The sequence below is a fragment of the Tupaia chinensis genome, unplaced genomic scaffold (genome assembly GCF_000334495.1).
Source record: "Tupaia chinensis unplaced genomic scaffold, TupChi_1.0 Scaffold000609_1, whole genome shotgun sequence".
NCBI lineage: Eukaryota > Metazoa > Chordata > Mammalia > Scandentia > Tupaiidae > Tupaia > Tupaia belangeri.
Genome location: NW_006160128.1, coordinates 398,259 through 413,089, shown reverse-complemented (window position 1 = coordinate 413,089; position 14,831 = coordinate 398,259). Strand labels below are relative to the sequence as shown.

At 39.7% G+C, this 14,831-nt stretch overlaps 1 protein-coding gene across 1 annotated transcript in view; it reads right to left on the bottom strand.

The window, feature by feature from the left end:
- The window catches only part of UST (uronyl 2-sulfotransferase), a 349,777-nt gene that overhangs the window by 138,931 nt on the left and 196,015 nt on the right, over positions 1-14,831 (bottom strand). The window contains exon 3 of the mRNA XM_006158758.3: positions 7,886-8,041. Within this exon, the coding sequence (XP_006158820.1) occupies positions 7,886-8,041 (156 nt within the window). The remainder of the gene's footprint in view (positions 1-7,885; positions 8,042-14,831) is intronic.

Genomic DNA, 14,831 nt, shown 5'->3' with positions numbered 1-14,831 from the left:
AACTTTATCTATGGCTTTCTAGGACACGCACTTTCTACATTACACTGTAGGTGTGTTTGTGCGGTAGCTTTGAACCTGACTGTAAGCACTGGAGGGTTAACGTCAGGCTTCATCTCTAGAAAGCCTCGCCCAGCTACCTGCACAGAATAGTGTGTTCCATCAATCTTTTCTTTTAGCCTAACTAGTGGGGTAGGTAGAGCAGAAGATCCTTACCTGCACTTCTTCAAACTCGGTAAAAGACTTTGCTCCTGACTCCCTTAGAAAATGCTTATCAGTAATGATGTTCAGCCCTATGCTGGTGAAATCCTGTGCCTCCCCTGAACTACTAGATACGCTATAATTTTGCAAAGCATCTAAACTTTGCCTACAGTGGAATCCATGCCTGCAATGAAGAATAAATCCACCAGGGGGAGCAGTGACATGAACAAAAGCAAAAGAGGCTAGGTCTGAATTACAGAGAAAATCAATCTCAGATAAAATAGGGAGAGGAAAAAACAATTTATTAACACTTTTGCAGGCCTTGCTGCTTCTTCCCCCCACTCCCGCTCCACATTTTCCATCCACCAAATTTCCAATAGCAGATTTAGTTTTTGTCCCTTGTCTTGACTCCAAGACACAACTTCGTTTGCAAAGCTGAGTGAGCTCAGCTCCAGGGCGAGGAGATGGACTGGGCTCATCTTTTTGGTTTGATTTCAAGAACTGGTTGGAGCCTGCTGTCCTTTCTCCTATAATGCCAGGAAGCTCTGAGTGTCATTCTAAAAGAAGCGTTTTCAAACCATTTCTAGCAAAGGGGAGGTTCCTGGGATATATGTGAGAATTCCCAGGAAATACCACTTAATAGAACTTCAGGGAGAGTCTCAGTGACAGGTATTTTCATAGCTTGGTGGAGAATTCCCTTTAATAAAAGGAAAACTTTCTACTAGTTAGAGCCTTTATTTATTTTTAAAAATAATTTGCTAGAAGGTGCATGCACTCACTGGAGGGAGAGGTAGGGGATAAAAGTGAGGGATATAAAAGTCTTCATGGGAGAGAGTCATGCCACAAACCTTCTCCCCCATTTCTTTTCAGATTCTGGGCTGCACACACATGCACTGGGTACCAGGATCAGCCTCTCATCCTACATTTCTCTAGTCCAGAAGGTGGCCTGGGGTACAGCATTAGGCCCAGACTGTTAAACAGGTCTCCTGGCCTGTTTATTCATCACCATCTCTGCACCTACTGTCTTTTTTGGAGAGGTTTTTGCTATAGGTCGCGTGCGCTGGCCAGACAGATAGAGACAGAGAGATAGAAAGCGAGAAATCACCCCCCGGGGGGATGGCACGCCGCAATCCCTTCTCCTCCATTCCCCTCTTGGGATCTTGGGCACGCACACACATGTGCCCGGCGTGAGTTTTAAGTCACCAGGTCTGGGACGCAAACCGCAGTCGACTACATGGGAGTCCAGCAACATAGCCATTACGCTAACTGCTGGTCCCTGCACCTACTGTCTTCAGACCCAGCACAGCCCCATGTTTTTCAAGCTACCGAGTCCAGGACTTAAACATAGCCCAGCTATGTGGGCTCCTGTCACCTTCACCACTGTGCTACTGGCTAGCTCAAGCCTTTCATATGATGATTCTCACTAGAGTTGTTCAAAAGGATCTCCTCAGAACCAACAGTTGGTGTAATGGCTGTAGCTTGACTCCCATGTAGCCAACCGTGGTTCAAGTCCCAGATCCGGTGGCTTAAACTCATGCCAGGCGCGTGTGCATGCCCCCAATCCCAAGAGGACAATGGAGGAGAAGGGATTGCGGTATGGCCATCTCCCCAGCGGCTGGGGGGGGGGGACTTCTCACTTTCTGTCTCTGTCTCTCTCTGTCTTTCTGGTAAAAGCACTAGCCCTATAGCAAAAACCTCTCAAAAAAAAAAAAAAAAAGGGATCTCCTCGAGAGTTTTTCCCCCAGAGGTACAGAGGCTTCACCCTTACAATCTTATTCTACACATTGTGGTGAGACCAGCACACAGACACTGTGAAAAAGCTCCCAGCAGACTTAGATGCCCATCGTGGCTAAGAACCATTTTGTAAAGACCCTCTACTATCTCCTGAGTAAAGTTCCCCCTCCTAAGCCTGGCACTCCGAGTTCTCCAGGACTGGGCCACAGCTCACTTCCAAGTCTTCTGCTTCTCCATGAGCCTAACTGACAGCATATTTTAGTCAATTTCCTTTATACACATTTTCCTCCCTATAAACTGGAGTGCAACTACTTTCCTAATGACGCTGCTTCAAGGACTTAGAAACGAGGTGTATGAACATCTAGCGTGGTGTCTGTGCTTGATAGACGCCAAGTTCTCAACGAATAGTTATCAACGTGAATAGATGCACAATGGTGAAATCTGCTGCAAAAATGCATGAATTAACCTCAATTAAACAAAAGCTGGATGACCATGCCTTCAGGAAGTCTTTGAGCCATTCCTGTGGCTTCTAGACTTTTTCCAAATTTAACATATTTCTTTAAGTGGGTTTAAGTCTCATTGCTTTGTACTCACAGTTCAGACTTGGGACTTCCAGGGGCCATGAGCAACAGGAGCAGAAAGGTTTGAACATAGACGAGGAATACTGTCTTTGACCAAGAAGCTCAAGCACTCTAGAACCCATTGACATAGATCTCTGTCTCCCCAACCCTTTAGAACTTTGAATACTTTTCAAGGTTCCCATTGTTTGAATAGCTGCTGCGTACAGTCAGAGCAGATGTGCGGTTTATAGTGAAACAGGAGCCTTTACTGATAGGACGGATGGAAGGATGTCAGCTATCCCCTATTTCCCGAACCGTAAACTGGAGTTCTGCAGATCTGAACGGGAACCACAAACACAAACTAAGTCCCCTCACTAAGACTGGGAAACTCCAGGTGAAATTCAGTTAGACAGACTTGATTTGTTTCTAATTCTCAGTCTTTAAAATGCAAATAGTCATCATGACTCTCCCAAAGGGGAAAAAGGATTACAACATCTTCTAAATTTACTGAACCATGGTATTTTCTCTCGGTCATTGTCTTAGACGAGGATTTGCAGGAACATACCTAGAGGTATGCTGGTAAGATGGTTTCGACAAAGCTTTTTTTTTTTTTTAAGAATTATTTATTTCACTTTATTTATCCATTTATTTATTTATTTACTTTAATTTGACCAGAGAGGGACAGAGTGTGAGAGAGAGAGACAAAGCTAGAAAGCAAGCCACCAGGTCCAGGACTTGAACTGTGGTTGGTCATATGGGAGTCCAGTGCCCCAAGACATCACACCACCTGCCAAACCTGACAAAACTTCTTTTTTTTTGTTGTAGAGAGGTTTTTGCTATAGGGTGCATGCACTTGCCAGAGAGACAGAGAGAGATAGAGAGACAGAAAGCGAGAAATCACCCCCCAGGGGGGATGGCCATGCCGCAATCCCTTCTCCTCCACTCTCCTCTCGGGATCTTGGGCACGCACACACACGTGCACGGCATGAGTTTAAGCCACTGAGTCCGGGATTTGAACCACAGGCAACTACATGGGAGTTCAGCGATTACGCTAACTGCTGGTCCCGAAACTTCTTAACCCTGGCTACATCACAGAATCTCTCATGGCACTTCATTAAAAAAAATAATAATAAAGCTTTCTGGACTCAACCCCAGAACCTCTAGGAAAAAGGCCCTTGCAACTCTAGGCTTTAAAAGGCCGTTCTAGACATTTGGCTGTATAGCCAGAGCAGATAACCACTGCATCATAGGAATGATGTGGATTCCAGAGGGCCTAGGTTCAGGTCCAGGTGTCACAGATAGTCCTATGTATGTTATTTTTAAAAAGTAAATTAATTGAGATGTCTTAGTTTTCTCATCAATAAAATAAGAAGTCACACCCACTTGCCGGTATGTTTTTAGGTCCAGAATAGTTAAATGAAATAATGAAGTAAAACAAAGCATGTAGTAGATGCTATTTCCAATTTATAATCTTAAATCATAAAACGATCTGCTTTCTCAGCCTTTTAGGCTTATGCCAACAAATCGTTGCCCATCTCCAACAAGTAAGTATGAAGTAACTGTGGATTCTCGTGCCTGTGATACGCACGGGGCACGCTGGACTTCACTGTACTTAGGGCAAAGGTCTGAAAGATACGGTCAGACATCAACAGAGATGGTTATAAGCTTCTTTTCTTTTCTTTTTACAATCACATCCCTCTCATGTCTTCTGGAAACAAGTTTTCAATCTTTTGAGCTGTATACAATCTCCACTTTCCAAGACATCATTGAAGTCAGCCCAAGAGACTGAAAAGTGGTCTGAGAGAATAAATAAAACAGTGTCAACGTGGTTCACGGGCTTGCACTCATTCTATACTGTGCAAAGGTCTGGTATCTGGCCCGAAGATATTGTGAGGCTCTGCTACTGAGGAAACGTTATCCAAAATATTTTAAGGGTTGTTTCTATTGACTACTTCTATAAGGGCAGATGTAAAGGGAGTTTTATAGGCATTCTAACATTTGGTGTCTTCATGTACCTTTTCTTTTTTTAATACTCCTTTCAGTTTCTCATTCCATGAAATAGATTTTAAAATGTAATACCGTAAGTGTGCATGTATGTGTTTATATGTATGTGTGTTTACATATGCGTGTGTGTGAGTGATGACAGGTGCCTCCAGGGAGGAACGAATGTACGAATTTAGCTCAGAGAGGTACATTTGTGTATGAATGGAAAGGTATAGATAATTCTAGCCTCATAAACGGATGCTACTCCAAAGTTCATTTGTAAGTCAGTAGTTCAGAACTTGGAACACATTTTCTCATAAAGGAAATGTTCTGCACAGTGGATAGAGTCCCGGGCCAGCCCACAAGAGCTTGTTTAACTCATATGGCACCTGAAGCCGACCAAATGATTAACTCTAGAGAACAGTTTCCGTGAGAACAACACTTCGAAACTGCATGGTTTAAGGGTGAGAAACACTGAGTATAAAATTGTAACCATTCTCCTCAGTCACCCCTCTAGTTCCTTTAATGAGTTACTAAAAGAAGATATTCACAAACTATTTCTTGACTATGTTAAGTTAAAATGATATTTTTCCCTGCGTATTTTATGTACTTTGAAACTTGAGGAAAAGGAGTACCTAGAGTGAGGGAATAGTTTCTCTTCCTGTTACGGAGTGACTTCGAATCTGGTTTCTCGTCAGGCTGTTTCCTGGCTGCTCTCCGCACGCCGGTGCAGGCTGCGGCAGCACAGAGGCAGCAGTCCCTGGCGTGACATTCGTTTTCCCATCCAAAGTGTAAACTTGCTTTTTCTACGATATCTCTACCTTTGCCTGAGGTTTTTGAAACTTGCCTTATACTTTAAAGGAATCTGGAATAACTAAGTAATGAAATATATTCTAGGTCACACCAACCACAGGAATCAGAAATTTTCCAACTACACAATACACAGATTATGCTAGAAGTTGTATAAATAGATCACAGAATCACAGGGCTGGAAAGAACCTTAAAAGATTGTCTAGTCTATTCCCTGGCTTCCAGACAAGCCAACCATTCCAAACGGATGAGAACGAACATACATTTTAAAGGAGAATGATGGCTTTGTCTGTAACCTTTTCTGGATCTGACAACCTTGACGCTGTTACTCAATTATTCATTTTAATCTAAATTATTCCATTCACAGTTATAGTTGTAATTTCCAATGTTTCCTCCTCTTAGGAAATAGTAGACTTATCTGTGTAAAGCCTCATGCACGTTTAAATATTATATTTTGTTTTCTTTCCTCTAGGATATTCTTGGACATCCAATGCCTAATCCTTTAGCTACCTCTACCTTCCCTAGTCTCTAGGCTTGTCTGTACTTTCCAGCTGTGGGAGCTCAAATGCGGTGACTCCATTTTATGGGGCATCTGAGAACTTTGGCTTGCTCACACAGACATATTTAAATATAATCTGACAAGTAGGCTCTAAGACTAAGACCCCACAGAAAACCAAATACAATAATTACAATAAAATTATAATGACATAGACCTTATTGTTTATTTGCTTTTGGGTAGTTATTAATGAAAGGACTTAAATCACCCTAAACATATTAACTCTTCATCATGTAAAGAAGTCCAAGAGTGGGACCAGCAGGTGTCATGGTGGTTGGGGTGCTGGACTCCCACATGGCTGACCATGGTTCAAGTCCTGGACCTGGTGGCTTGCTTTCTCACTTTCCTTGTCTCTCTCTCTCTTGTGAGTTCATGTGTCCTATAGCAAATTTAAAAAATAATAACAATAATAAATATAATTAAATATTTTAAAAATTCAAAGAGAACTTATGCCTATTAAGCAAAGTTTTGTATAAAATACAATTTTTATCTTTCTCTTTTACTTTGCTATGGGGAAGTGTGTTTGCAACAGAGAGAGAGAGAGAGAGGTGGAAAGCAAGAAAGTACCACCCCCAGGAGGTACACCGATACTTTCTTGTCCATGCTTCTCTAGGGATTTTGGGCACACACTAACACATGCCCAGTATATTTTTTAAGCCACCAGGTTTGAGACTTGAACCACAACAGTCAGCCATGTGGGATCCAGCTGCCTTAACCACTATGCCACCAGCTGGAACACTGTGGCATTTTCAAATGCCACCAAATATAATTATTTCTATGGAGAAGCTACTACAGGATCTGAGGTAATCTCAACTTTTTTTTTTTTTTTTTCTGATTGGTAATGGTTATTTAACTGTTGGTACTGGTAGTGACTATTTAAGCTGGATACTTAGAGGCTTCAATGGAAGTTTTCAAAGGAATTGGCATTTTGATCCTTATATTATAAAAGACACTAAACCTACTGGCTTTAGAGTGAGTACTGTTGGCTATTTTACTATCTCAAACCAGTCTCACTTTCTCCCAAGACAAAAAGAGAAAGATGGGGTTCGTAAATTAAAAATGAAATTCTTTGCTTATGAGGTTCTCAATGTGTCAAAGGTAAGGATAATGTCCAAAAGAAATGAACATGGGTGGAAATTTTATGATTATGATGTCAGTCTGATAGTTAACCATGTGTCTTGTTTACTCCCACACCCAAGTACTAGACCACTCACTGGATGACCGTCGTGGATGGCTGCTTTTCCTAAGTATCTAAGAGGACAGGAACAACTTTCTGAGATCAGGCTGAGAAGATAGACCTTGAAAGAAGGTCCGAGAACACTATGCCTAAGTTTCCTACATTAGCAAGGCACCTCCATGGAGACGGTGGCCCCCTGTACCTCCTACACAGGTACACAGCAAACTCTACCTTCAAAACCACCCTGTAGAGGGCAGCACTTCCCCACCCCATCCCCCTCTCCATGCTCCCAGCACATCCACTTGCATGGCTCAGCAATATGAGAGCAATATTGTTTCTGTGAAGAGGGTAATTCTTTTGTTGCTCTTAACTCCAAGATCCTCTGCGCTTATAGGAGAAAACACATGTCCCTCTTCAACCAATCCAATTCCTGGCATAAAGACTGTTTTTAATCTTTACTATAACCACAAAGAATTAGGACACTGTTGAGAAAACACAGAGGAAGAAATAAATATTAAAAGAAAATTTTCTCATTTTGGTTGTGAAGAGGTCAACATGCTTTACAGCTCAGTGGTGTAACTATTTGAGATTCCTCAATTGCTAATTGTAGCTAAACAGACAATGACAAATGCATGCAGTCCTTCATCAATCCTAATAAAAGCATCCCTCCAGGGAAACTTTCTGGTTTATAGAGTTCCTGCAGAACCCTTCTTTTAATTGCTTTCCACTCTGACAAAAATAAATACAGCATGAAACTGGAGCTCTGGCATTCATTCTAGGAGTTTGGAAGAAGTCCTATAAGACACCCACGGGTTACACAAATACATGTAGTAAAATACAATTTAACAATGGGTAGAGTCAACTTACTTGTTCATTTTTAGTAAGCCTAGTTTTGTTGTGAATGTCTGATGTGACCAAATTGAATCCATGCTTCTCTGATAAGATTCTCAGAAGCAAGACCACAGTGCGACTCCCACACTTGCCAACTCTGTTGTATACCACCTGGCTCGGGAAAGGCAGTACCTGCAAGAACAGGAGAATGGGCATAAAACATTTTCATTATAATACTCATGGTTCTCTCCTCCATTTCAGAATAATACATTTTTGATAAGGCGAAATCAGAAAAGTCTGTATCAGTTTAATAAAAACAGAAACAATAAGCTAGTGTTCATTTATTTTTACAGTGCAAGAGACAAATGCTGATTTATTATCTTTCTATCTGCATGGATACTTAATACTGGCAACATTTCACACAGTCTGTAAGATTGTTTATGAAGCGTCTTTGTTTCTTCTTAAGAGCAAACTCTATAAATAAGAGCTTTAATGTAATCTCTTTTACAAGTCATATTGCTTTTATGAGAACAACTTAATTTGTAGAGTGACCAAGGAACTATGGTAATTAAAAAAATTGAGATATAATTACATACTGTAAAAGTCTCCCTTTTAAAATGTATAATTCACTAGTTTTTAGTATATGCACTAAGTTTGCAGCCAATCACCTTATCTAATTCCAGCACTTTTTCATCACCTTCAGAGGAAACACACAGTCGCTTTATATATCAGCCAGTACCCTCTACCCCTAGAAACAATTTATCTACTTTGCATCTCCCTAATTCTGCCTATGGAATTCTGGGAATTTCACATAAATGGAATCATAAAATATACGGCCTTTGTGTCTGGCTTCTTTTATTCATAATGTTGTTCCAGATTCATCCTTGTTGCATAACTCGATAATTCATTCTATTACTTGGCTGAATGATGTTACGTTGTATGGATATATCACAATTTTGTTCATATAGTCATTGGTTGATGAACATGTGAATTGTTTCCAGTTTTTGGCTATTATGAATAATGCTGCTATAAACATTTGTATATAGGTTTATGTGTGGGTGTCTGTTTTTCATTTTCTTGGGTACATATCTAGGAATGGAATTACTGGATCATAAGTTAACCCTGTGCTTAATTTTTTTGAAGACATCCAAACTTTTCAATACAATTACACTATTTTATATTTCTACCAGCAATGTAAATTCCAATAAAAAATACAATTTCTCCACCTCCTTGCCAATACATTATTGGCTTTTTATATTATTATTATTATTATAGTCATCCTAGTGAGTGTAAAATGGTAAATCATTGTGGTTTTGATTTATATTTCTCTAGTGACTAACAATTTTTTGTTATGCGTTTATTGGTCATTTGTATAATTTCTTTGGAGAAATGTCTTTTCAAATTCTTTGCCTAACTTAAAATTGTATTTTTATTGTTGAACAGTTCTATATACATGCTGGCATTAAAAATATATGATTTGTAAATATTTTCTCTGGTTCTGTGGGTTGTCTTTTCACTTTTTCAATAGTGTCCACTGCAGCACAAACGTTTTGAATTTTGATAGTTTAATTTATTTAATTTTTCTTTAGTTGCTTGTGCTTTTAGTGTCACATCTAAGAAACCATTGCCTAATGCAAGATCAAAAAGGTACACATCAGTGTTTTCTCCTAAGAGTTTTATAAGTTCAGTTCTAACATTTAGGTCTTTTGACATATTTTGAGTTAATTTTGTGTATGGTGTGAGCTAAATGTTGTCTAACTTCACTCTTTTGCATGTGGATATCCAGTTTCCTGGCCCCATTTGTTGAAAAGACTATTCTTTCTCCTTTTAACTATTTGACACCTTTGTCAAAAATCCATTAACATCAATGTATAGATTTATTTCTGGACTCTCAATTTTATTCTGTTGATCTATACATTTATCTTTATGATAGTACCAACAGTATTGATTATTATAGCTTTGTTATAAGGTTTTAAATTAGAAAGGTACTTGTTCTCTTTTTAAAGATTGTTGTGGCTATTCTGGTTCCCTTGAATTTTAGGATTAGTTTGCCAATATCTGCAAAAAAGGCAGTTGAGATTTATTTTTTTGGAGAGGATTTTTTGTTTGTTTGTTTGTTTGTTTTGCTATAGGGCGCTTGTGCTTGCCAGAAAGACAGAGAGACAAAGAGACAGGAAGCGAGAAATCACACCCCAGGGGAGATGGTCACGCCACAATCCCTTCTCCTCCATTCTCTTCTCGGGATCTTGGCACGCATGCACATTTGCCCAGCATGAGTTTAAGCCACCAGATCTGGGACTTGAACTGTGGTCGGCTACATGGGAGTCCAGCAACATAGCCATTACACCAACTGCTGGTCCTGGCAGTTGAGATTTTGACAAGGTTTATACAGAGTCTGTAGATTACTTTGGGAACTACTGACAACTTAATATTATGTAGTCCAATTCATGAACATAGGATGTTTTTCCTTATTTTTAGTTCTCCTTTATTTTATTGATGTTTTGTAGTTTTCAGTGTACAAGCCTTATACTCCTTCTGTTGAATTTATTATTTTTGATATCATTATAACTGGAATTATTTTCCTTATGTCATTTTTGGACTGATTGCTCACTGACAGAAATATAACTGGTTTCCCTCTATTGATCTTATATTCTGCAATCTTGCTGAACTTAATTATTAGTTCTAATAGTATTTTCTGTGGATTATTTATGATTTTTTTATACATACGATCACGTCATCACAGAGAAATTTTTACTTCTTCCTTTCTAATATGCATGCCTTTTATTTCTTTTTCTTTTCTAATTGCCTAGTAGTAGTGATTTTCATATACTAGGATGCTATTATGAAAAGCATCTGTGAGTATTTATATCCCCCAAAAGATGTTATTTACATTTTGAATGCTTAATATTGAAATGACATTTATCCGTGAGACTTTATTAATGAGACTGTCCATTATAACTAGGCTAGAGTCTAGACAACAGTTATGATAGAACTGCCAAGATAAGCACAAGGTTTAATCCCTCTGTTGAAATAAATTGCTCATTTGGGATAGAATCTTTTTTTTTTCTTGTCTTATAAGCACAGCACCAAACAAGGGAGAATTTGTTACCTCTGAAATGATGACCCAGCAGATGTGAGTTACCATTTAAGCAAGTTCTCTATTCCAAGAATGCAAGTATATCTTTGAAGATATAAATGAAAAAGGAAGGCAAGGTGCTTAAGTGAAATCATTTTAGTCATTTTGAATTGCTTAATTGCTTGGGAAATTAACACAGTAAGAGTCTTAGTATCTATCTTATTCTTTTTACTAATAACCATGATGTTACCTGGCTTTAGCTTATTAGTTCATTTATTTTTAAAAGATGTTAATGCCAATTTTTTCATCAGTCTTGTGGCAAGCTCCCAATTAATGGTTACAAATATTTGTGATTTAGAAAGAACACTCATATAAAAACAAATAAATCCCTGCATTGTTCCTGTAGCTGCATCTATAATCATAATTGACTCCATTCTGATCATTTCTCTAAACACCAATACATGCCTACATGAACGTAGATCTAGGAAGTGTGTTTCATGTAGTTTCTGGCACCAGGCTTGTGATGTTAAAGACAACTCATGCACCACAGTAAACATAAACCTCTTCCAAATTTTAATTTTCTAAAAGAAACTATGTAATACACTGAAAATAGGCAAACGATGCAGGCTAAACAGAAGTACTGAAGTTGAATAAGATGTAAAAATGAACAGTACTAGAGCATCTTGCTCTTGGTAGAACTAGAGAATCACTTCCGAAGGCCTGCTTTAATATCATTATCACATCTTTTACTTGAAATGTGTGTTCTGAAATGATGGCCAAAGAAGGGACTGATTTTCATGGAGGGCTGACCCTGTCCCAGGTCCTGTGCCATGTAAACCCTTTTAGTCTTTGTTAAGAATACTGAGTCAGGGACCACAGATGGCATAATGGTTACATTGCCGGGCTCCCACATAGTCAGCCTGGTTTGAATCCTGGACCTGGCGGCTTAAACTCACGCCAAGAGAATGTGCATGTGTGCCCAAAGTCCCAAGAGGAGAATGGAAGAGAAGAGATTGCACTGTGGTCATCCTTCTTTGGGGGTGATTTCTCCCTTTTTGTCTCTTTGTCTCTCTCTGACAAGCTCACATGACCCCTATAGTGAAAATGTCTCTGGTGAAGTATATGTGAAACTCTAAATACCTAGGGATGTCTATCTAGACAAGCAAATACCCTCAAATGATAAACTTAAAAGCAGTGTAGAGACTGCCTCAGATCAGCCTCAGAAGCCTTGTCTTCTTCAGTTGATACTTGCCAGTTATCAAATTGAGAACTCTGTCTTCCATTTTAATGTGCCTATTATCTATCATTCACAGACAATTCTGGATTCTTTTTCTATTGTTTTATTGAGGAGTAGACACCAAAAACCCTCATCTCCCCCACCGCAAATGATTATTCTTGGCATCTATGGTTATCTGAGTGTTACATCTGTGGGCTTCTATTTTATGGCCAACTTGTTAGAGTGAAGGGGCCTGCAGAATATTTCACTCTATGAATTATATATTTTTATGCTGCCTGCCTAGTAAGTTCTACAAATGCCACAAATCTCCAGAGCCTGACAAGCCTGTGTGGAGCATGCCAAGTAAACAGAAATCTTTCCAAAACTCTGAGCACAACAGTAACTACCACCAGATGATATCCAAGTTTAATTGCTTATCTTCTCTTTGAAGGTAAGGGGAGAAAGAAGACGTAGGTAAAAAAGCAAACTTGGTCTGAATCAAGACTTTCACAGTCTATGATTATAGGGCTCTTCTGGTAATTAATATTTTAGGAAGAATTATCATCAGTGTTGTTTTAAATCTTTGAAAAATTACATTTAACAGACTATTTTATAAACTCTGGTTCCCAAATGGCGGTATATTCAAATTTAAATTCCCTTGAAAAAAAAATTTTTTAAAGGAGTCCCATCTATCAAGAGCTTTTTTTTACTATTATTTTTCTAAGAATCACTTTATTTCTTTTATTTATTTATTTATTTATTTGATTAGAGAGAGAGAGAGAGAGAGAGAGAGAGGAGTGAGAGAGAAAGCTAGAAAGCAAGCTACCAGGTCCGGGACTTGAACCCAGCGCCCTGCCGGCGCCCCCTTGAAGTAGTTTTTGAATGCAGGTGGAGTGGTGGCTATGGTGCTAGATGTCCACATGGCCAGCTGCAGTATGAGTCAGACCTGGCAGCTTGCTTTCTCATTTTCTCTCTCTCTCCTCTCTCTCATCAAATTAAAAATAATTATAATAAATAAACTTAAATAATTTTTTTCTTAAAAAGTAACTGAATCAAAAAACTAGGGTGAGGGTCAGCAGTCTACTCCTAAAATGGTGCCCAGAAGCCTCTGCTATCACCACCCATTTCGATCCGTTTTGAAGGGAGCTGTAGGCAGTTCCAGCTGCCTGTATTTAGCTGCTGAGTGGTTCCTTGGAGACTGCAGAGGGCTTGGGTGGCAGGAGTTGCCTGTGTGATCCTGTAGGAGGGTCTGGGTGAAGGCCTTCCCTGGGTCGCTGCTGTGCTGACGGCTAGTGACCTCCCACTCCCAGCCAGCGGGCATGACACCCTGGTACATATGCTCACGTTGCAGAGACTGCCTGCCCACCCAAACTGGCTGGAGAACGGGTTTGCTGGGTAACTCATGTCTCCTTAGCTGAAATTCATACTGCACGGTCACAGTGCAAGCCCTCTCACTACTGTTACGCAGAATATGAACTGACTTTCTCTGATGAATGAAACTGCATTTTCTGTAGCATCTCCTTGTCAGGGTTAGTCATACCAACAGCAGTGGGAGCACCGGAGGCTGGAACTCTGGGAGGCCTCAATTCAGGGACTGTTCTACTTCTCACTGTCCACGTGACATTGAGCAGTTCAAAGACATTCAGGTAATCCTCACTGGAGTTTACCGCACACTTGCTGCTAGGGGCCAGTCACTTTACATCTTGAGCCTCTGTTTCCTCATCTTTTAAAAGAGAATGTCAGGCTGGCCCTGTAGCCTAGTGGTTAACAGAGGTGGAGTTCACATGGCCACCGCAGTTCGAATCCTGTGCGTGCACCCAAATCCCAGCAGGATGGAGAAATACGGGAATAGGGATTGCATGCCTGTGATCTATTGGAGGATGCTGTCTCCCTCTCCCTCTCTATCTCTGTCTCTCTCTATCTGGAGAATGTATGTGCCCTCTGGCAAAAATATATGTATGTGTATATATATATATACATCTACATACACACACAGATATATACATACACACACACACACACACACACATACACACACACACATACATATACACACACACATAAAAGAGGAGGGTTGGGGTATAACCCAATAAATGGTGTTTTCTTCCGGAACTATTACATTTTCATTTTAATTTCTATTGTTACCAAACTTCAAACCAGATTTTACCATGTTTCCTTGTGAGACATATTCATGAAAGAAACAGAGGGGAAAATGTCCCAGTCATTGGTGCTGCTCACATTGGGGTTCCAGCTCCACGGGTGTGCACGGTTCTATTTTGAAAACTTTGACATTTCTGAAGCTATTCTGTTTTTGTTTCGGTTTGTCAAGTAATAAATCTACGTTTATCTTCCTCTTATCTTTCTCTTCCTTTTTACAGTTTTAATCACTTGAACTCATTTTTTAGATTATACGTTTGATTCTATTTATTGTTGTTGTTGCTGTTATTATTTTAGTTCACCAAAGACAGAGAGAGAGAGAGAGAAAGTGCGAAAGTAAGCTGCCAGGTCCGGAACTCGAACCCGGTGTGCCATGTGGGAGAGTATAGCTCCTTAACCACTATGCCACCTGCTGGCCCAAATTCTTCATTTTAAAGACAATCAGAACTTGGTAGTGATTCTCACTGACTTTGCCCATTAAGCTCTCCCAGGTCCTCTGCCAGATGCATTTCTTGTTTTGTAATTAGCATAAT